At 41.1% G+C, this 22,819-nt stretch overlaps 3 protein-coding genes and 1 long non-coding RNA gene across 13 annotated transcripts in view; 2 read left to right on the forward strand and 2 right to left on the reverse strand.

The window, feature by feature from the left end:
• The window catches only part of map7b (microtubule-associated protein 7b), a 28,139-nt gene extending 17,782 nt beyond the window's left edge, over positions 1 to 10,357 (forward strand). For 5 of the 9 annotated variants that reach the window (XM_061753336.1, XM_061753332.1, XM_061753327.1 and 2 more), the window contains 13 exons: positions 1,738 to 1,857; positions 3,845 to 4,011; positions 4,662 to 4,807; positions 5,482 to 5,702; positions 5,770 to 5,905; positions 6,311 to 6,479; positions 6,548 to 6,652; positions 6,738 to 6,788; positions 7,433 to 7,460; positions 7,576 to 7,696; positions 8,041 to 8,225; positions 9,060 to 9,134; positions 9,357 to 10,357. In XM_061753336.1, the coding sequence (XP_061609320.1) occupies positions 1,738 to 1,857; positions 3,845 to 4,011; positions 4,662 to 4,807; positions 5,482 to 5,702; positions 5,770 to 5,905; positions 6,311 to 6,479; positions 6,548 to 6,652; positions 6,738 to 6,788; positions 7,433 to 7,460; positions 7,576 to 7,696; positions 8,041 to 8,225; positions 9,060 to 9,134; positions 9,357 to 9,367 (1,535 nt within the window). In that variant the 3' untranslated portion in view covers positions 9,368 to 10,357. The remainder of the gene's footprint in view (positions 1 to 1,737; positions 1,858 to 3,844; positions 4,012 to 4,661; positions 4,808 to 5,481; positions 5,703 to 5,769; positions 5,906 to 6,310; positions 6,480 to 6,547; positions 6,653 to 6,737; positions 6,789 to 7,432; positions 7,461 to 7,575; positions 7,697 to 8,040; positions 8,226 to 9,059; positions 9,135 to 9,356) is intronic. The other 4 variants (XM_061753328.1, XM_061753333.1, XM_061753329.1 and 1 more) reach the window with 3 other exon arrangements.
• Positions 10,358 to 11,634: 1,277 nt separating this feature from the next.
• armc1l (armadillo repeat containing 1, like) lies at positions 11,635 to 15,687 on the reverse strand. The gene is made up of 7 exons (XM_061753340.1): positions 15,537 to 15,687; positions 15,126 to 15,288; positions 14,935 to 15,026; positions 13,789 to 13,966; positions 13,208 to 13,324; positions 13,059 to 13,133; positions 11,635 to 12,135 (listed from the first exon to the last, which is right to left on the reverse strand). Exons 2-7 carry the CDS (start codon positions 15,276 to 15,278, stop codon positions 11,941 to 11,943), a joined length of 810 nt encoding a protein of 269 aa, XP_061609324.1. The 5' UTR covers positions 15,279 to 15,288; positions 15,537 to 15,687; the 3' UTR covers positions 11,635 to 11,940.
• On the forward strand, positions 15,647 to 22,582 carry mtfr2 (mitochondrial fission regulator 2). 2 transcript variants are annotated; one of them, XM_061753338.1, is made up of 8 exons: positions 15,647 to 15,852; positions 17,364 to 17,456; positions 17,620 to 17,724; positions 18,167 to 18,291; positions 18,362 to 18,528; positions 18,751 to 19,030; positions 21,290 to 21,473; positions 22,054 to 22,582. In XM_061753338.1, exons 2-8 carry the CDS (start codon positions 17,385 to 17,387, stop codon positions 22,096 to 22,098), a joined length of 978 nt encoding a protein of 325 aa, XP_061609322.1. In that variant the 5' UTR covers positions 15,647 to 15,852; positions 17,364 to 17,384; the 3' UTR covers positions 22,099 to 22,582. The 2 variants fall into 2 exon arrangements, with proteins under 2 accessions (XP_061609322.1, XP_061609321.1); XM_061753337.1 differs by having other exon boundaries at positions 17,367 to 17,456.
• On the reverse strand, positions 18,036 to 19,915 carry LOC133468013 (uncharacterized). The gene is made up of 2 exons (XR_009785358.1): positions 19,409 to 19,915; positions 18,036 to 19,069 (listed from the first exon to the last, which is right to left on the reverse strand). It is a non-coding gene; the product is annotated as an uncharacterized LOC133468013 (long non-coding RNA).
• Positions 22,583 to 22,819: the final 237 nt, after the last annotated feature.

Below are 22,819 nucleotides of genomic sequence, written 5' to 3' on the forward strand. Positions count from 1 at the left end.
GACATCTATGTGGTTTGTCGATTGAATGCAATAGCCTTCGAACACCAAACCGTTTGCAAATGACAGGATTTTAATTTGCTGTCATTGGGACGTAGAAATGTCACTCATTATACATGTACCTGCCCACTTCGTTTTTGCTACTTGCCTGTTCATCTTAGTAAAAATGGCTGAGTGACAACGCGGCTGCGTCTTTTGCAAAGTTTAAACTCTGCAGCACCTGCCAAACTCTGAGGAGTTGAGGAATAAATGGCTTCATTTTATTGTGGGACAAATTCCTCAGGATTTCAGAACCAGAATTGTGCTGTGTCCAGGCACATTTTGTGGAGGATGCCTTTGTAATCATAAGCGTTCACACACACTGGAAGTGCATTTCTCGGGTTTTGATTGTACGAGAAACAGCCGTCTGCCACCAAGCCATGCGAATGCAGTATGTAAAAGCATGCATGTGTTGTGTTGTACAAAAATACTTGACTAAATTTATAATGTGTGTTGTAACTGTGGATTAAATAGCGAAGCTTGCGGTCATTGTCGCCAAAACGTCCAAGAGCGTGTGAATGGGGCCCAGGACCAGCCTCTCAAAATATTCTCCTCTTTTATTTTCACCCACATCCCCTCATCGTTGGGGTTATGAGTCAAATAGTAATTTCTACTCACTTTCTCTATTAGTGGGTGAACAATCCAATCCTTGGTGAATTCTGCTTCACAATGATAGGAAGACCCTACATTGAACGATCAGTCGCTATGAATGCTCGGCCGCCCAAAAAATCGCCAACGGCCAATCAGAGCAAAGCTATTGTCCATATTTAAATTGAGGCGATCAAGGATCCAATCAGAGCAAAGCTTATTTACATGTCGAATGTTAATGTGGAATCTGACCGTTTCAAATGCCAGGCGTAAAAGAATAGAATAGCTTGAAAAGGGCATCCTGGGCAATTTCAAACTAAATGATCTTGCAAACCTGAAAGAACATCAAAGATTATATATGTTTTTTAAATTAAAAAAATTTATGGCGTAGGACCTTTAAGATACCATTGTGTCTGCATTCTTGTAGTCCACTACTAAGTCTCTACAAAAATACATATGGTCTTATATTCAAAATGTAGTGTATGTACAGAATGCGTCCAAAGGGCCTCCCACTGTTGCCTGACCCCTTTCTCTAATCCTCTGAAGGATAATCTTTTTGTTTTTGTGGAAACACTCCATGGTGTTTGTTATATCCGGACGGACGTCACACATTTTTAGCATTGGTAAAATGTATCATCAATTTATTCAGGTTCCAGCCCAGTTTTTGCCTTCAATATGAAAGCAAGCTGATCTGTGCTTTGTCCAATGCATGCAGCTTATCAGGCTAATTGAGTGCACTATTCTGGAATGTGCCTCAGAAGTGCATGGCCTCACCATTGGGCTTTCCTGCCTCTAAGCCACCCAACCCACACTTTACTGGTTTAAGTCTGATATTTTTGGGGGTTCCCCGCACTCCCTTTCTAAATCTTCCGCTTCCTTTGTTTGCTTTGGGGGTTGTGCTTCGCTCCGTCCAGGCAGTTTGCTGGCACATGCAGGTGAGGGTGTTGCACAGCAACCACGAGCACCTTGGTTTGAGTCGGCCTCAGCAGCATTTGTTAATCAGCTTTGACTGGCTGCTAAACTAAATTATGTTTAGCAGTTAGTTGTTATCAAAACACTAACTGTGTGTGGGTCTGTGTCTCTGTCTGCTGTGTTTGTGTGCGCACGTACTAGGTCCACGCCGCCTTCCTCTGACACCCTGGGAGAGCAACATGGTGAACCGCCTGCAGCAGCCCACGCACTCCTACCTGGCACGGAGTTGCAGTGCTGTGAGTCTCTCTGGAGAGCAAACAGGTAAGCCGAAAAGCCCTGCCACCTTTCCTGTGGCAGCTAATGGGAATGCACTGATGCACACAGTTTAGCTCAAGAGGGCGCCATTGATAGGAACGCTGCCATTGTTGATATGTTTGCTCTCTTGACCCACACAATTTTTCATGTTAATCAGATTTGGTGCGACTCAAAGCATTACCACTGTTTGAAACTTCCTTCGACTTCCTGTATCAGGCACTCATAGCTCATACACATACGCACACACAGATACACGCACACACACATTTACCACATAAGCAGTTCAGGATGTCCGTCCTGACTGTTGCATTGCCTCGTTGCCAGTAAAAAACTGAATTCCATGAACATTGGAAAGTCCAATATCCCTGAGGTCCTAGATTCCAAATTTTGCAATTTTGCATTAAGCTTTTTCTTTGACTTTTGGGGGCATTTTTATAGCCTCCAGGCTCAACAAGAGTGTTAAGACGTGTTATCAAAGTTAAGATTTTTTGTGAGACATTTTTTTTTATGCCTCCAGCTCAACAGGAATGTTTAGAGAAGTAAAGGTTTTATTGATTTTAGGGCTGCAAAGATTATTCGAATAACAAATTATTTGATTACAAAAAAGGTCTAAGCAAAATTTTTGCCTTGAAACATTCCACACGGTCTAAGATTACTGCAGTCGCACGCACCACTCCTTTTAGAGATAAGTTGTCGTGATGCCCACAAGAGAGGAGTCCGTAAAAGACAGTGAATGTCCAAAGTGTAGGATCATTTCACACTTAGAAAGAAAAAGTGCAATGTGTACCACAACAACATGTCTACAATTGCCAACACACAGGTAATGTTTTGGTGTTAGCTAATTTATTATATATTTTATATATTTATTATGCCATCACTTGTTAAGAGCATATTGTAACGCCCCACAAGGGGTCAAGAATAGAAACAGCCACCGGTGCACTTTCAATCGCTTTATTGAACAATCAGTAAGAAAAGAAACACACAATACAAACATTCATTCTCACAGCTGCAGATGGCTGCAGCTCACGCCAAGTAATTCAATACACAGACTGTCTAACGGTTAGCTCTACACTTTCATTTGGTGACGCCCATGTCATTGAGCAGGCCAAGCCCCGCCTTTTAAAACTATCCATCCATCCATCTCTTTTCTGTACGGCTTATCCTCACTATACATATGCACATCATATCACATATACAATACAGTACTGGCACCTCACATATAAATGTTATTGTATTTGATAATCCAAAATCAATTATAATCAGAATAATAAATGAGATAATACTTAGAAAATTTGATTCTAAATGTATTCGATATCTACAGCCCTAATTGATTTCACTTTTATGACAGTAACTGTCATACAATCAAAGTGAAGTCAAATAGTAGCATTTTAGCATTCTTAACTCAGTTAAGAATGCTAAAATGCCTAACTGACCTTGGTCATTGCTTAAATTGTAGCATTTTAGCATTCTTAACTCATTTAAGAATGCTAAAATGCTACTATTTGACAATGGAATGGAGTATTTTTATACCTCAAAATTGATTATGTTAGACCTTAGAGCTTCCACAATTTGTCTTCCTTTTACATGACTTCAATTTACCTTCGGAAATTGAATTCTTGTCAGTAACCTATACAACATGAGCTCTGATCGGAATTGGGGTGGATACTTTTTTCCTCCTGCCTTTTTCTCTTTGCTTCCTATCACTTGAAATTTGGACTATTGTTCACTAATGACCTTCTTAGCTTTCATGCCAGTCTTTAACAACAGTGTATATTTTTCTTTACTGCATGTTTAACTAAAACCATGGACTGACGTCTGATCGAATTGGGCATGTAATTAGTGGCACTAATGCTTTAATTTCCTTCAAACCTTTCTCCTTCCCTTACTCTCACTCCTTCCTTCCACTCATTTATTCCTGCCACTTTGCTCCGGCTCCCGTCTATCTATACTACCATGTAAACCATCCCGCCCTTCACCTGGTTCGTTACCATAGCCATGCTTGTGTGTCCTCGCTCAGTGTCCTGCCACCCCATGGGCTCATTGTCATTCAAGACCCTGCAGGCCCACCCACTCTCTCACAGCCGCAGCCATGACCGCAGCCTCAGCAGGGAGACGGCCTCATCCGCGCCTGCCCGCAGGAGGACCACCGGGACCACACAGGTGAGTCTGACGGACATTGCTGTCTTATTGGCTGAAGTCTCACTTTTTCACAAATGGATGGATTACTTTATAATAGACTTTACACCAATTTTATCGGCCTTGTCGGTATCAGCAGATAATTAGCATTTTATGCTGGTCGGGTGATCGGCTTTAATATCATCATTTGCTGATCCCATCAATGACCCGCAAAAGACATTTACTCCGCGTCGCCATCGTGCACAGTATATTTGAATCCAAAAGCTAGTTTGCTTTTAGCCTTGTCGCGTGTCTTTTGACGTAGTACTGTAAATATCTGACCGGCCCAAAAAAAAAACATGTCGGCGGTGTGGGACAGAAAACACGTCTGAGACAGACAACACGTAATGCCCGGATCAGACTACAAGAAAAATAAATAAATAAATAAATAAATAAAAACTACGTAAAATGTTTTTCTATTGGCATGACATGCAAATCATTGGCGTGGGGATTTTGCGCCCCCTTGTGGAGACATGAGGTCTTCAAGGATTCAGTGAGTGGGTGTGACAAACAAATCTTTGTTGATCGAACATCTTTGTGGGCTCTCACATAGAGCGCAATTCAAGTTTCGGATTAAGGATGAGTAATTGCTGTCTTTGATATTTTGGTAACTCTTTTTTCAATTGCTTCTACAGACACCGCAGAAGAACCGCGACTCTGCCAGGAAGTCATGGAACAACCTGTCGCTGCCCCTGGGTCCTGCTCTTACCTTACCCCTCAAATTGCGGTCCTCATCACCCATCAAAAGGAACAGTAAATTAACAGCGCCCTCTCCTGGCAGGTAAAGTAATATGCAGTTAGATTGCTGTTTTATTTTTTTGTCGATGTAGTTTAAAAAAAAAACATCCCTATCATTTTTACATACATGCATACAGTATACCAAAACAATAAAACAGCACGCAACTGTGCCATGTACATAAATTCTCATCAATATTTACCTAATATGACAAAAAATGTAAAATATAATACATCATATTCACCAGTAGTGCTAATTATATTAAATTTATTAATGTGTTCAGTACATATCACTACAGATGTGTTTTCGTAGTCAAAGTTGTCCGTAACAAGTTTTGCTCTGATCAACCAATCCATCCAGAGGATGGAAAAATGTTGACGTCATCAACTCGGCCTGTGAGGACAAAATGCAGATCTGATTAGTTAAAGAAGCAGTCCCATTGCTATTATAGTGAAAGTTACCTGGGTCAGCGCTACTCATTCTGAAGGCCTTGAGCAGATTAGATTGACGTGGGAATACATGGAGGCTGAAATCTGATTGGACCAAAAAAATCTACACGGTACTGGAAGCAGTGCAGCCAAGAGTAACACTACGAAATGAGTAGAATATAACAGACTGTTGGGAATAAATAAATGCATTTCATGGAACCACTATTAGAATTTAGGTTGTAAATGTCGGTCAGTAGAGACCATTCACCACTGTTTGTTTCCTGCAAACAGGTCTCCTCACAAAATCACAGCATGCCCCCCAACCCCAAAGATGCTCAAGTCTCCCGGGACAGAGCATCCCGGAAACCTGCGCCCTGTCAAGGTGTCGCCTGAGATTGTGCAGCCGTCAACGCCCAGCAAAACCCAAGAAGTGGAAGACGAGCAGGTCCTCAGTCCTCCCCAGCCGGCGGACCATAACAAGACGGAGCAAATGATGACAACCACCACCAGCGGTGAGTTCTTTGGGGATTGAAATGTTGATTTGATGTGAGCTGATTTTTAATTTATGGTTTTTTACAGACCCAGCTCTCAAGCCTTTTGCCGGGACCATGGATCGAGAGGAGGCAAGCCGCATCCTAGCTGAGAACCGGCGACTGGTCCGCGGGCAGAGAGAGAGGGAGGAAGAGGAGCGAAGGCAGCAAGAGGAGCAGGCGAGGTAAGCTGTTTCACAAGAAGACTTCAGTGGAACCTCCGAAGTCGTACCAAAAGGGTACAGTTTAACATGGGGAGGGGGGGTATGTTATAGACCAGGGGTGTCTAACTCCTTTTAGTGCAGGGACCTCATTCACCCCAATCTGAGCTCAAGTAAAACAAACAAACAAACAAATAAATGAGAAACAATGGAATTAAATAAATGTTGAAATAAATATTGAAATAAATGAAGAAATATATCTAAATAAATACTGAAATAAATAAAAAAATGGGTGGGACGGTAACCGACTGGTTAGCACATCCGCCTCAAAGTTCGGAGGAATCAGGTTCATGTTCTCTCACTGTGCTGTAAATTTGACACCCTTATTATAGACCCACCCGTAATAGATCAAAATCTGCATCTCTTCAGGTTAGCCAAGGAGGAGATTGCTCGCCGCAAGGCAGAGGAGCGAGTGAGGAGAGAGGAGGATGCCCAGCGCCAAGCAGAAGAGAGGAGACTGAAGGAAGAGGAGGAGAGAAAGATGGAGGAGGAGCGACTCCAGCAAGAGAGAGAGGAGGCAGAGAGAGCCCAGAAGCAGGTCAGAGAAATACAAGCAGTGACAGTGAAGAAACCATTCCGGAGTAAAGTCTCACTCTTCATCATCAGCGAGAGGAGGAAGAATCTCGCCAGAAAGAGGAGACGGAGAGACTGAGGCAGGAGAGGGAGAAGCACTTCCAGAAAGAGGAAGCCGAGCGGCTGGAAAGGAAGAAGGTGACACGTCGTTTTCAAACACTTTTAAAACGCTCAACGTTATCCTGATGTGCACCAAAAAGCCGCTTTTTGTTCTCATCACAAGCGTCTGGAGGAGATAATGAAGAGGACCAGACGGTCTGACACAACAGATAAGGTAACCAAATGACGAAATGTGGCACAGCAGACCGCCGCCAAGGCCAAAAAATCCTAAAAACACCAGTCTGACTTGTTTTTTTTATAGTTTAAGGTCTCACAAAAGCAAAAAATATTAGTGTCAAAGTCACTGTTCTGCTTTTCGCAAAAAAAGTTTTCTCCGCTTTATTTACGAATGTAAACCAGCCCAAGTTCTCGAGCTGATTACAAAAGAGAGGAAATAAAGAGAATTTTGATTGATTGATTTATTTTTTTGGGTGAAAAAAGGGAGTCTATCCTTTATTTCATTGCTTATATTGTGACAGAACACAATAGAGAGTGGGTCTTGAAAGATCAGTCAAAATGCTCTAAAACGGCTGGCAGTAGGGAATGCAGCTTTGAAAATGGCCACCAGTGAAAATGTTTATATAGACATTAAGGATTGACTTTCGGAAAACTGGTTCCTGGTGGTGGTTAATGATTGAACATATAGGAAGTCTAGGATTCCCTGCTAAAGCTACTGCCCCCGCGACCCGACCTCGGATAAGCGGAAGAAAATGGATGGATGAATGGAAAATACTAAAATAGATGAATGTTTCTACCAAATTTAAATGCATTGAAATTCACCTGTATGGCTGATCAGTTTTTGTTGTTTTCTGTTTCTAGAAAGTAACCCCCAACAGAGACGGACTAGGTAACTCAACCTAATGTTTTTCTTCGTATTTGCACTATAATACTTGAATTATAGACAACACAAGAATTGCAAGCACAGTAAACATCAGCATTTGCATCAATTTGATGTTTGTCAGTGGCCGCCGCCTCACCGAGCCCATCTGAAGGGACACCGACCCTGCATCGTAATGGCAACGGTTGCCAACCGGACCCCAACCTGACCGCCAGCACTGCCACAGTTTGCCCTCCTGTGCAGAGGTAGACTTACACACACACATCATTCTACACTAGAGAGTAGTCAGAAAGTAATCAACGTAACCTCCTTGGCAGACTGTATTTACGCAAAAAATGACGGCGTGTGTCGCAACACAAAGGAAAAAATCAACACGTGAAGGCTACTAAAACTAAAAAAAATTCTTAATTGGGGCACTCGTAAGTCAAGGTACCATTGTAAACGCCTTTTTCCAATAGATGTTTGATTCTCAGCAGTTGAGTAAATGAACATGCCTGACCCCCTATAAAAGGAAATATTCTTACAAAATGATGTTTGTATGTACACTGCTAAATGTGCTAGGCCTCTTTTCCCCCTCATCATATCCCAGGGAGAACGGAGAGTTTGAGGAGGTGCTTGAACTGCTTTCGCATCCCAGGTTGCAGGAAGATGAGCTGCAGCAGCAGGAGGGAGAGGAAGACGAGGAGAGAGTTCCTGTCATGGCCTTCAGGGAGAACGGCCTCCCAAAGCCTCTGGGCAGTGGAGTAGACGATAGAGCAGCCCAGCAGGGAGCAGGTAAGTCAGGTGGCTTTTTTTCCATAAGCACATCAAATCATACACTTTATTAACAAAGGTCTTGGGACACTCTTCCTAATCAATTCATCATTCATTAGTCCTTAATTCATTGACTGACAGCCATTTTCAAAGCACAGTTCCCCATATTGCCAGCCATTTTAGAGCATTTGGACTGATCTTTCACGCCCCACAGTATATTGTGTTCTGCTACAGTATAAGCACTGAATCAACCAAAAGACAAAGTAGGGTCTAGACTTTCACCAGAAAATAAAGGTTTGTTTCTAGTTTTTTCTGTTCTTTAGTAATTAGCACTACAACATAGGTTGGTTTCACCCAAAACACAGGTTTCTGACGTTTTGGGGGGGGGGGGCGGGGGACATCAAGCAGAATTGGACTTAGAATTTGTGTTAAATATTTATACTGATCGTATAAAACCAGACAAACGCACGAGGTGAGGCAGACAGTATTCTGCCTCACTAAGGCAGTCTACTTCTAGGCAAGCACAGGCAATTTGCCTGGGATCCAATTTTCTAAACGTCTCATTAAAAAGGGCTTTTCCTCTCGATCAAAAGCAATTATTGTTTGTCTTAATTAGTGTGCGACCATTTTTTAAATTCTTTATTATGATCATTGAACTGCTCCCCCTTCCTATCTAATGGACTAGTCCATCTTCTGACTGCGCAGTTGCAGATTTGATTAGGGAAGAGATACCAACTTATTGGCACGGTTGTGAAGAGGTGACAGTTGTCCCTGCGTTCTAAAATTTGCTCCAAATGAAAGCCAAACGTGGACGATATTACGTATATCTAACTTTGTACTAATTCTCAAAATTAGGCAACCAATCAAAATGGGATCTGGTTAATAAACGAAGACCAACGCCAGAGATTAAATATCTGCTTCAACTATCAGGTCAGAAAAATGCAAGTCTACCGGTTTTTAATGTCCTGCTACTTACAGTATTTTACGGCAAATACGCAACTCTTTTTAGTTAATAAATTTGTAAATCTTACTCTCTCGGTGCCTCACCAGCCATGATCCTCACCACACGTCATTGTTATGCACAGTTAGATAATTCAGAGCCTTTCAAAGTAGCAATACTGAGTTAAGTCATCTTTATTTTCCTTTGTTTAGACGTTGCCTGACGGTGTGTCCGGACAGGATGAGCCGACCATGGAGAACCAGGAAGGAAGACTGTTGGATGCGGAGGATCATGTGAAATCCAAAAAAGGCTCTTAGAGCATTGTAGACGTGCTCAATTCCGCCTTTCAGGACACTTGCACGGTGACAAGAGCATCCGTTTCCCCAAAGATGGTAACCCCAAAGGTCGCCCTTAAATATCTCAGGAGAGGATACTGATTGAGGCAGTATGTTTTTTTTGTTTTGTTTTTTTTGGGTTCTATCCCTTTTCTGAAATAACCACCAGAGGGGGAATATTTGAAATTTACTCCACCAGTGACAGCAAACCAAGATGAGTTGTAAAGTCTTTGATTCTAAAACTTGATGGTTTTTCTTCTTCCTAGTTTGACAGGCAACGTCAGCAATGCGAGGTGAAAGCGGAACCTTTTTGTTTTCTTCAGAAATGTTACAGGAAAAACGCGTTGGAAGAGGTTTGTGTCACGTGACATTAAGCTGGTCTCAGTGTTTAAAAGAAAAAAGTAGTGATTGGGGGCAAGGTGCTGGGTTGGACTAGGACGGGCTACTACAGATCTATTTAGATTTTTGTTTTTTTTAGTTTATTTAATTGTTGTACATATCAAACTTTATTGCTGTAACCCAACTTTCTGTTCAACATACGCTCACGACGAGCTCCCGAGATGTTAAATCTCATTCATTTGATTGTGAATATTTTGGCATACATGCTGCTAATTGTTTTCGGACGCCTTACCACGTATAAAGTTAAGATGATAATCGAAAAACAACCTTTCCACTTGGACATGCGTCTCGTGCAGTACTGCCAACATGGATGTTGGTAAAGAAGTGAGCTCACAAATGGCTTAAACAGAAATGTGTATACCATATAGCAATTCTATAAATAATGTATGAAAGTAAATATATTTTACTAAGAACAACCAGAGTAAAAAGAGGAAAATCTATTCCAGCTGTATTATTTGAAAATAAATCTTTGACGTTAACTTTTCTGTTTGCTGTTTATTTTAAAATGTATTTGTACCACATTTCTTTGCAGTGACAAGGGGCATCTACTCAAATGCAGAGTACCAGGCCTCAATAAGGGGAGAGGCTTTTATTTCTACAAATGCTTTTTAAAATTCCCCCCACCCCATCGATTTGAGGTGAGGCATTTACTCAAGTGGACGATGCACCTGGCAATGAATTGAGGCATGGACATCCAAAAAAAGAATCTTCACATTGTGGCCAGGAGCTTTATTTTTGTTATTTTCCCACATAATTAAAAATAGATTAAATAGTTTATAATGCTAGTGGTACCCCCATCATTTTTATTTCCTGAAATGGCAAAAAAAAAAAAAAAAAGTTTGTGAGGTGAGGCATTCAATTATTCTATCCATCCATCCATTTTTTGAGCCGCTTATCCTCACAAGGGTAACGGGAGTGCCGCAGCCTATCCCAGCTATCATCCGGCAGGAGGCAGGGTACACCCTGAACTGGTTGCCAGCCAATCGCAGGGCACATAGAAACACACAATCCTTCACACCTGCGGCGAATTTAGATTCTTCAATTAACCTCACATGCATGTTTTTGGGATGTGGGAGGAAACCGGAGTGCCCTGAAAAGTCCCATGCAGGCACGGGAAGAACATGCAAACTCCACACAGGATTGAACCCCGGTCCTCAGAACTGTGAGTCAGACGTTCTAACCAGTCGTCCACCGTGCCGCCCATTCAATTATTGAAGTCATTTATTCAAGTGGACTATGTACTTGGTGATTAGTAGGTTAATGGGTGTCTTATTAGGCATTTTTATACCAAGTATAATTCCACTCACAGCTAAAAATATACAGTGTATATATACAATTCTTACAATGGTGATGGATGTTTATTTGAGGTGAGGCGTTGATTTATTTGAATGTACAATGCACCTGGCAGTTAATTGGGACATGGTAATCCATTAGCAAAGACAGCATTTAAATCTAAAGTTTGTGTCCAGATTGGGATAAGGGGGGAGGCCTTTATTTTTACAAATCCAATTTTAAAATGTGGGCAATTTCCCACACAAATATAGATTGCAATTCTGTTTAATGCTGGTGGCACAAAAGGTTTACTTGAGGTGAAGCATTTGATTCAGACTATGTACATGATTAATTGCGGCATGGGTAACAACTCGCAAAATTCACCATTGGTACAGACATACCAGTTACATTTCTTGAGGGGAGGTGGTAAGGTTTATTTGAGGTTTGGCGTTTATTTTTTCAAGAAGACTATCCACCTGACAAATCATTGGGGCGTGGATGTTTATTACAAAAATCCACAATTGGCACAAACAGTTTTTCTTGAGGGGAGGTGGGAAGGTTTATTTGAGGTAAGGCGTTTATGGTCTGTTTGAGGAAATTAGGTATAGAGAGGAAGCTTAAATGTTTAAAAAGTGTCAAATCAGAATGAACAGAAATATTTACATGAACCAAGTGCACAGTTTTCAAGCCACTTCACAAACCAAAACAGCCAATGTCTGAATGAAATCACAATCTATGCACACATTTTTCGCTCTTCAAAGGGAAGCTGGTGAGGCCGTGTTGCTGTCTTTCACCAGTAGAAGGTCCTGTTCAGGAAACCAGCGGCGACATTAAGCCAGCTGCCGCTCGGGTCGTCCTTGCCGGCGGTCCGCGACACCGCACAGTCCACCTCCTTCTCTGGCCTCTCCTCTTCCTCAGGGAGGTAGTCTGGCAGAGCAGTCTCGCGCTGCGCCGCCCCTCCCAAGGCGCTCAGCGGGATGAAGACCTGACCGAGGAGGAGCCATTGTAGATTGGTTAAGATCAACCTTTTTAAGTTTAATTCCTCATTACTGGAACCTGTAAACAACATTTATGGTTCATATACAGTATCTGCTGGGTATTTTTCACTACATCGCGGTTCTTCACGCCCCTGCTATACTGTATATTACACATTGTGTATCTAAAAACAAACAAAACTGCTTTAAAGTCCGCTAACTTATTGCTAAAAAATAACAGACAAACGCGATAGACAGCCTTACAAAATAGCATCTGTGTTTGCAGTGTTATATCCCTTTACGTAGACATATTCTTTATCCTCTGCGAAGAATGACTAATATGACTGCGGCTTTTTTCTTTTGAGTGACCGTCTATGTACATCTGTATTATACTATCCCCAGGTAGCCAAGGTGCACACACTAGAAGGAGCAGCACAATGGCCATTGATCAAAAAGTGTGGCTAAAACTGTCAAATTCTTTACATTTTTCATAATTTAAATTATAGAGTGCTATTATGTACCCCGCCTCCTGCCAGATGATAGCTGGGATTGGCTCCAGCACTCCCGTGACCCTTGTGAGGATAAGCGGCTCAGAAGTCTCTCTCTAGAGTGGTATTATCATTGTTAGAAATGCATTCAAATACTCTCCTAAGGGTGGTATGAGTTCTTTTTTTCCTGAGGAGGCCCAGAAAATTATTGTAGGGAAGCCGCTTATTTAAGTGGACAATGATTCAATCTTGGGAAACTTTAGCATAAACAGGATGAAATGAAAGTGTTTTGCTTTTTGTGTCTTTTTCTGATGACACCAGTGATAGCAAAGAGCAGGAAATTGAACTTACTATGTCACAAACCCTTCCATTACGTCTGTCTGTCTGTCACGGTCAAACTGAGTAATTTTACTTAGTAATTTACTGATGGTACAAGTGGGACTGACCTCATCTCCTGCCTCATTTTTCACCACCTGTTGGGCAGACAACACCTTGGTGGCGGCGATGGCTGAGGCCAGACTCTGCGAACATACGAGTAATGAGTAATATTTCGATTCAAAGCTTCTCAAGTGTACCCGTCGAAGTGTCACCTCACCTCAGTGGGAAGGTCGGAGCGAATGCGCACGGTGCATCTCTTGGAGGCCATCTGAAACGTGAAGCTGATCACGCCTCGGACCTTCAGCAGAGCCTCCTCGCACAAGCCTCGCTGGTGCTGCGTCATAAACACGTCACAATTAAATTGATACCCTGACTTCTGAGTGTAATTTGTTCTGTGACCAAGCACATAATTTACTTATTTAGCAAATATTTTTAGAATCAATTATTCAAACTTTATTTTAAATTATTAAACCATAATACAATATATGCATGTTAGGTGCAGGTATTATTTTTGACCACTTGGGGTTGCCATCCTCCCATTCAACACACTGTAGTATCTGTGACTTTGAATATGTGGCTTTAAAAGGCAGCACCTAGGCTGAGTGATGTGGGAGGCAGTGAATGAGAATGTAGAGTTGGCTGTCGTGAGCTCAGGTTAGCACCTGTCTTTTAACTGGCTGACGACAAAAAAAAAAAATCTAATTTAAAAATATATCTATATCGACCAAACAACAACTTGGAAAAACTCCAAGTTGGGGCACTCGTAAGTCAAGGTATGACTGTCTCATGTCAACTCACAACGCTGTCCAGGCCCTGAATGTGCAATGTTACGCACTTGGCCTTCTTGTTAGACGAGTTGAGGAAGAACTGCGATTTTTGCCTCCTCTCCGTCGTACGATGGACAGGACGAGGAGGCGCGCTGAGAATTCCATACACCTCCTTCGCCAAACTCGTCACGTCGACAGACAGCTCGTCCCTATGTGAGGAAACAATGTTTACTTTATGACCATTATGTACTATCCAACTAGTACTACAAGGAATGCGTGGTTCTTGACAGTTAAAGACCCACTGAGCAAGTGGTTTTGATAGTGTTTACACATGCCATAATTCAACAAAATAAAAATGTATTCTATTCACTTCAAATTATCAAGAGAAAAAAAATAACATTTTAGAAAAAAAGCTTTTTTATCACCTTTCAAAATCAGTTTGGTGATTGCTGTCCTAATATTTTGGCAAGATCATTTTTTGTCCAATGAAATGCATTTATTTCTAAGTGCTTTGTTTTTAATCTGAAAAACAAAAACAATGTAATTTTGTCATTTCCAGATTTGAAAAAGCAAAACAAATTTGGAGATGCGTCCTTTTCATTGGACGGTAACAATGTGTATATTTTACCTGGTTCTCTTTATCTACTGTGATATTTATGTAATCTACTATTGTCTAATGCAAAACAAGTATCCCCAAATTTGGGGATTTTTTTTTCAAATCTTAAACTTTTTTTTTTATTTTTATGTTTTTCATTTGAAAATAAAATCCTAGAAATGTAAGACTTTTTTTTTGTATATTCTTATGTGTTACTTGATGATTGTTAAGGTAGACATAATTTAACTCGGTCAAGTTTACACGAGGCTGCTGTCCAATACCAAGCATGCATCTCTAAATTTTTGGGTTTTTTAATTTTTCAACTAGACAGGCCTTGTGGCATCAAGTGGTATATTAGAGCATTTCAAAGACAGGATAAAACAGCAAAGAGTATTTTTTCTTTATTTTTAGGCATAGGACTGGATAGATTCCCCCCAAAATCAGTGAAATTATCAAGTAGGCAGGCAAACACTGTATGTCGTCTCTGGCTGAGATACACTTTGGGGAAAAAAAACAATTAATGGGGAAAACTTACATTTAGGTAGCTAACAACACTGGCACACAAAAAATACAGATCCTCACCTAGCCACAAGGTTCTCCAGGCTCACCATCATCCCCAGCTCATTCTTCATGGTTGGAATGTTGGGGGACAACTCAGCCAAGTACCGGATCGTCTACAAGGATGAAATTAGGAGCGAGTGACAATACAGTAGTTTGTAGTAATATCTCCTGTACAGCTCGAGCCAGTGTTTAAGTGAGACACACTTCCACACCTGCAGGGTGGCTAGCAGCACTTCCGGGCTCCGGTGGTCCAGAAAGAGGACCAGCCCGGGGAGGCAGCCTTGGTCCTGCACGATGGCCTCTCGGTTCTGGGGCTCCGAGGCCAGATCCCGCAGCTGGCTCACCACCGACAACGCGTCCATCATCTTGAAAAAACTGTCAAGACGTTTAATTATGCACCAATCACATCAATACACGTTATTTGGTCGTGAAGTACACATTTGAACCAAGTGTCAAATGCTAAGCGGTAGCATTGTGGCTAACTACTTTTAACACTCATAAAAGTAGATCAACAATCAGCGTGATAATAACGCTGAATGTTCCAAACGAGTAATCTTGGCGTAACGAATTTGTTTTGTTAAAAAGAATGAAGCTTTAAAGTTGACTGGTCATGTTTTTCTTACCCAGGAAAAAAGCAGCTCGTGGACACAAATACAAATTTGGGAGGATATCACAGTGCTGACACGCGATTGGTCAACGGAGGTGCTACGCCGCAACATCAGCTCATACAATTGGCGACCGCATTCTAGACCATTCAGAGAGGTTTATACTAGTTGAACGTTTTATTTGACTTTAGTAAGACTTCCGGAGTCAACCGAACGAGCATGAAACAAGGTTTTATTGCATTTTTTAAGTTGCAAAAAATACCTATAATTTTATAAAATGAAGAATTTGAACGAGGGCGAATGGGGAAGGTTGTAACTAAAGCAAGAACAAACGGTGAGTTTTGCATTTTTGTAAATGTCCTGTTTTTTGTGTGGTTTTATGGCGTTGCTTTTTCCTCAAATGGAAGAATGCGGGTTTTGTTGGCATTTTGTTATTTTAAACCTAATTATGGCACATGTTAAAGTGCTTAATTTAAGCATAGAATCAGAATCAAAAGGGTGGATAGGCACAACGTGAGTGACCGGTTGTGATACGTTCAGGTGGTATTGGTAATGCAGATAAGTATTTCTAAATAACAGTTTTCCAAGATTATGATGCAGTTTTCACAAAATGTTTATTTTTTTAACATACAGTGGTGCCTTTAGATACCGGTTTAAATTTGTTCTGTGACCATGATCGTAACTCAAAACAGTCGCAACCTCAAATCACCTTTCCCCATTGAAATGAATGCAATTTCCATTAATTCGTTCAAGCCTCCCTGGAAAAAAAAACTTTAAAAAAAAAACAAATTTTAAGAAGGAAAATAGCACTTTATTATAGTTTGCTTACGTGTGTGTATATATATATATATCCATCTCCATCCATCCATTTTCTGAGCCGCTTCTCACAAGGATCGGGGGCTTGCTGGAGCCTATCCCAGCTATCATTGGGCAGGAGGCGGGGTACACCCTGTACTGGTTGCCAGCCAATCTCAGGGCACATACAAACAAACAACCATTCGCACTCACATTCACATCTACGGGCAATTTAGAGTTGTCAATTAACCTACCATGCATGTTTTTGGGATGTGGGAGGAAACCGGAGTGCCCGGAGAAAACCCACGCAGTCACCGGGAGAACATCCAAACTCCACACAGGCAGGGCCGGGGATTGAACCCCGGTCCTCAGAACTGTGAGGTGTGCATGTATGTATGTATGTGTGTGTGTATGTATATATATATATATATATATTTAAATATATATATAGATATAGATACATATACATACATTGATCGAAAACTTTCTTTTTCAAGCAAATAGGAAGATTGTTTGGAATGCCAAATGTTGAAAATAAGCATTCGCGACAAGAAAAGATGTAGTTGGATAGACAGCAGACATGAGTTACCGACATCATTCAAAAAAGAAAAAACCTTAAATGGAAATGGGCTGGCCACGTTGCCCGAAGAGCTGACAAAACCGTGAATACTGTTATATTATCGGTGTACATGTGTTTGTTCGCCGTTTGTGTTCAAATATCTGTTTCCTTAAAGCCTTACAACACCTCCGCATGGATGCTATACATTACACAAACACTATGGCGTTTCCCATTATGTGTTAGCATTACGCTAAGCTAAAGATTTGTTCACTATCCACAACTGCTGCTTGTTGGGAAGTGAGTTGAGTTTACTGCCACCATACACCGCTCATATCTTGAATGTTTACAAGTGAAACACCAGCCGACCAATGGCTCGTGTCTTGAAAAACTGTAAAGTGGGGTCACTCGTATCTCAAGGCACCACGATATTGTGTGCAGTTCATCAGGTGTGATGCGTGTGACTTAAGATGTTGTCACATTGTGTCCGTCAGCAGAAAAAAAAGTGAGCTGCGATGTCTTTGCTTGAGGATGCACTGGACGTGCTGCACATGGTGCTGGACTATTTTGGAGTGCCTCCAGAAATGGTGAGTTGGGTTATTGATTTAAAATGAATGATTGCCACGCCTCTCGCCCAAAGTGAGCTAGGATAGGCTTCACCACTCCCGCGACCCTAGTGAGGGATATGCGGTATACAGAGAATGGTTGCTCAGTTTTTATTTATTGTCTCCTCTTGTGCTTTTCATGTAGCTGGTGCCAGTGTGGGACAGTCCGCTGTGTGGACAGTATCGCAGCATTGTGAGAATGATCGGGTCCAACCTGCCTCTGACACCCACGGCACGGGTCTACTTTCAGGTAGTACTTCTGTACAGTCCTACCTTGACTTGTTTTATATTCAATTTTCACTTTGTTTGCAGTGCAAGTTTTTGTTTTGTTTGTTTTTTAATAATAATAATAGTAATTATAATAGATATTCTTATAAAAATGTTTAAAAATAAAGGTCTCTTTAATAAACACCTTATCGCAAAAAGCATAACTATTTTTAAGACCGCTTTTGTATATATGAACGCCCCTCTCTGAGAAGTGCCCTACTGCTAATAATAATAACAATACTGTAATAATTATAGAAGATTATCTTTTAAAAATGCCTTTGTTCCAAAAAAATCTTGTTTATTCAACAATGTGCCTTTATTTACAGTTATATACCGGTAATACAATAAAATTTGATTTAATATGTCATCTAATTCAATTCCAACTTTTCATTGTCGTTACATTCCTTCCGCATTTGGCACATCAGCTCCCGCTCCTCACCTCCAGCCCGCACGGATACATGGATGTCGCCATGGAAACGTCAGCCATCCCATCATTCGCTGACGTTCTGTGGGTACTTGAGGATGAAGAGAATGGTTTTGCCAAGACCAGGTACCATGATGAACACAAACAAAACACCGGCTACTTGCTATCATTTGTTGATCAATTTGCACGTTCTTAGGCACCATCTACCACTAAAGAAGCCTCCAGGACGACGACTGGTGGGAGGCGGATGCGTTGGCCAAAAGACAAACCCGGAAGCCTTGGAGAAGATCTCTGCGCTGGAGAGCGAACTGTTCAAGCTGCAAGCTCAGATAGCCATTCTTGTTACTGCCACTCAGGCCACGGGTACGCAAGAAAAGAAAAAAAATTCCCAGATTTTTGCCAATTTTTAAAATATTTTTTTTCAACTTATTTTTCTTAGCCATAAATGGGCTAAAGGCAATGCACATAGATGTCACAGTGAATATAAAGCTTCAAGCAACTGCTATTTTAACACACACAGGGCAGCAACACATACAAAGAGAGGATACAACAATACTCATTTGTAGATGTTTTCAACACTTGTAGATCTCCCAGAGTCCCAAAATGCAATCGGAACGCCGTTGATGTCACCTGCGGCTCTCACATCCACACCTTGCTGTGCTCCCCCGCCTCCTCCTCCTCCGCCGCCTCTTCCTCCTCCTCCGCCGCTATGTCCCAGCTCGTCGTCCGTAGGCGAGCTGATCCGACGACGCAAGTGTCACGGGAAGGACACGGACACGAAACAGCTCAAAGCTGTTCAGAGCACGCCCTCCATGTTGGATGTACTCAAAGACTTGAAGCAAGTGAAGCTGCGCTCCGTGGAGAGGTCAGTTCAAAAGTGACAGCTGTGTATAAACCCTAAACACTGAACAAGTAAAGTGCATTTAAACTTAAATAAAGTTCATTTTCTTTTGGAAATAATAATAAAAGTAAAAATTTGCCAATTAGTTATTTGTGCTTATAGAGTACAAAAGTAAAGACATGATGACAGCTCTGTATTGAAAAAGTAAAGTGCACGTATACTTGAAGAATATTTCTATACTTATTAGGTTTAGGGTTGCTATTATGATTTACAGGGTTTTTAAGTAATACCTCACTAAGTAGCATGTTTGCGGCATTGAATCGATTCAGAGGATTTGCTCAATCAATATTGAATTGCAGGGGAAGTATGGCAATACATTGATGAATCAGTATTTTTACCCACCCTCTAACAGGAACATGAAGTCCAACAGAACAGAAACAGGAAGTCCGACATAACAGCAACCGAACAGGAACAGAAAATCTGACAGTACAGGAACAGATCGGGAATTTGAACAGGATCAGAAAGTCTGACAGAACAGCAACTTATCTAGAACAGGTCGGGAAGTCAAACGGAACAGGAAGTCGGATAGAGCAGAAACAGTAAGTCGGACACAACATGAACAGCAAGTCAGAAAGAACAGGAAGTCTGACAGAACAGGAACAGGTAGTCGGACAAAAGAGGAACAGGTTGGGCGTTCGAACAGAGCAGGAACAGAAAGTCGGACAGAACAGGAACAGCAAGCCCGATAGAGCAAGAATCCAGATAGACACACACCATGGAAATTATTTCAAAAACAAAAGTATAAAGATTAAAAAAAATCTCTGCACACACACGGCATCATGAGTGAATCACAGTCAGCGACTCACACCCGCACACCCGGGAATTAACCCTTGCACTCAGACCAACTCTTTGCAACTGAAAAACTGTAACCCCTGGTGTTCTTATCGGGAAACAACATGGCCACATACAGTGTACTTTACTGCATTATTTTTTAACTGAACCACAAACAACATGACAAAATTGTCAAGGAATAAATGGAAGGATCAGCATAATGTCCATTGAATTGAAGCACCAACTGTTTACAAACTGGCCTTAGTTTGACAGTTGAATCCCTGCTCTGTATTCATTATACAAACGGCAATTCCAATGAAGCTGGGATGTTGCGGAAACCTAAATGAAAACGGAATACAATGATTTGCAAATCCTTTTCAATCTATATTCAAATGAATACACTACAAAAACAAGATATCTAATGTACAAACTGATTAACTCAGTTTTTTTTTTTAAATATTCACTTAGTTTGACTTTGATGTCAGCAACACGTAAAAAAAAAAAAAAAAAAAAAAAAAACTGGGACGGGTACAGTATGTTTATCACTGTGTTATATCACCAGGGAATTGGTATTTAGCACTTCATAATTTGCCACACATTTTCAATGGGAGACAGGTCTGGACTGCTAGCAGCTAGTCTGCTAGTCTAGTACTGACACTCTTTTAATACGAAGCCACGCTGTTGTAACATATGCAGAATGTGGCTAGGAATTGTCTTGCTGAAATAAGCAGAGATGTGCCTGAAAAAGACGTTGCTTGGATGGCAGCATATTTCACTCCAAAACCTGTAAGTACCTTTCAGCATTAATGGTGCCTTCACACATGTGCAAATTACCCATGCCATGGGGACTAACACACCCTCATGCCATCATAGATGCTGGCTTTTGAACTTTGCACTGACAACAATCCAGATGGTCCTTTTCCTCTTTAGCCCGCAGGACATGACATTCATTATTTATATAAAACAATTTGAAATGTGGACTCGTCAGACCACAGTACACTTTTCCACTTCACTCTCAGATGAGCTCAGGCACAGAGCTGTTGATCTTTGCATAGTTACAGTTGTAACTTGCATTTGTAGATGTAGTGACAAACTGTGGAGACAATGGTTTTCTGAAGTGCTCCTGTGCCCATGTGGCAATATCCTTCGCACAATCATGTCAGTTTTTAATGCAGCCTGAGGGATCGAAGATCACGGATATTCAGAGTTGGTTTTCGGCCTTGCCGTTTACATGCGGCAATTTCTCCAGCTTCTCTCAATCCTTTGATGAGATTATGGAGTGTAGATGATGACATTCCTAAATTGCTTGCAATTTTACTTTGAAGAAACTCAAACTGAACCTTGCCCCATCCTTGCTTGTGAACAACTGAGGCTTTCGGGAAAGTTCCTTTTATACCCAATCCTGACACTCACCTGTTTACATTTAAGGAAGGACAATTTCTCCCGTTGCAGATCACCAGGTGGCACGCCAGTCCCGAGGAGGTGTATCAAAGGGGGCGCGACCATTGCGAACGACCCAGTGGTTCTGATAGCCGAGGCCCTCAAGAGGAAGTTTGCTCAGCATCGTCACAACAATTCTTCGGACAAAGAGAATTCCCTGGAATGTTCGCCGTTCGGCAGTCCGGACTCACCCAAGGTTTGTTGAGCAACCAAATTTACTTCAGTTGTATTTTAAAATAATTACTGATTTAGTTTATTGAAATGGTTTTGATTAGAAGTTGACATGTTCAAAGAGACCGAGCCGTGACAGTCAGATGTGACGTCAGCCAGCTCGGGAAGCTGGAATATTGCGCCCCACTTCGGTCCTATTTGTTGCATTGAAAAGGAGTTTTGTCAAATGTCAAACTTTTAACCCGAGTCGATGCGTAAAGAATTTTGCGCCCCAGACCGGAAATACATCACAAAATCACAAAACAGAGATCAACAACTTTTCTCATCATTAACTATATAGTATGTATCCGGCTCATCTAAAAATCGTCAAAATATTTTTTCTTTTAATAACAATATTTAGATGAAAAATGTTTGTCTTCAAGGAATGTAATGTGGTGACCACCGTGCGTGGTGTGGCGGCGCCCTAACGCCTGCTAATTGAAGAGTTGCCACTGATCAACACATTTTGTCAAATATGTTGAACAAAATATTGTGATTATACACCCTTGTCTCTATTGTTTAATCTATTTAAATATGTATGCATATAATGGAATTTTATGTTGCAGATGTTCCATCATGCTCGACGCAACAAGGGGCTTCTCCATTTGTGATCATGTCCATGAACCCTGAAAATCCCAACGTCTGTTCCCGCATCTCCAGTTTCCACAGGTTGTTAAATTCTTTTTTTTTTTTTTTTAGTTTTGATTTTAAGTGCCAGCCATAAGGGTGCTCGCCACACAGTGAGCTCACTTTTATGTTGTACGTCAAGTCTTTTACTATTCGTTGTATAAAACTGTTATGTTTTATTTTGGATGCCCAAGCGGAAAAAATACAGCAGTAAGCTGAATTATTTCCTTTTGGAATTCTCGAGGAGGATTCTACAAATTTAGCACGGATTGTTAGGCCCACAATGATTCATACGCTGATCAGATCTTGATTTGAAGTCAATGGTATGATTAATTTTGGGCTCATCTGTAATCTTTGTGTTCATTTACCTGCTGAGATATATTATTATTAACTCATTCCAAGCCCAAAAACACTTATTTATGATTTGTGACGTTCGCATTCTGTGCACCCACTGTCTTTACTTTTACTTTATTAAAATGTAAAAAAAAAAAAAAAAGGGCTCAGTTATTATTCCGTTGTCGTGTTTGTCTAATAGTTGAATTTGTGTGCGTCACAAAGAAAAATTTTCAAAAAAGAGAACATTTTTAACGAGTGAAATATGCAGTTAAGTTAATAGTTTCAGTCTTTTTCTTTTGAAGCTAATGAATTGTTGGATCTATCTCACCCAACACCTATAAAAATAGACACAAAAGGATGCTGGTTTCT

Source organism: Phyllopteryx taeniolatus, chromosome 18 (genome assembly GCF_024500385.1).
Source record: "Phyllopteryx taeniolatus isolate TA_2022b chromosome 18, UOR_Ptae_1.2, whole genome shotgun sequence".
Classification (NCBI taxonomy): domain Eukaryota; kingdom Metazoa; phylum Chordata; class Actinopteri; order Syngnathiformes; family Syngnathidae; genus Phyllopteryx; species Phyllopteryx taeniolatus.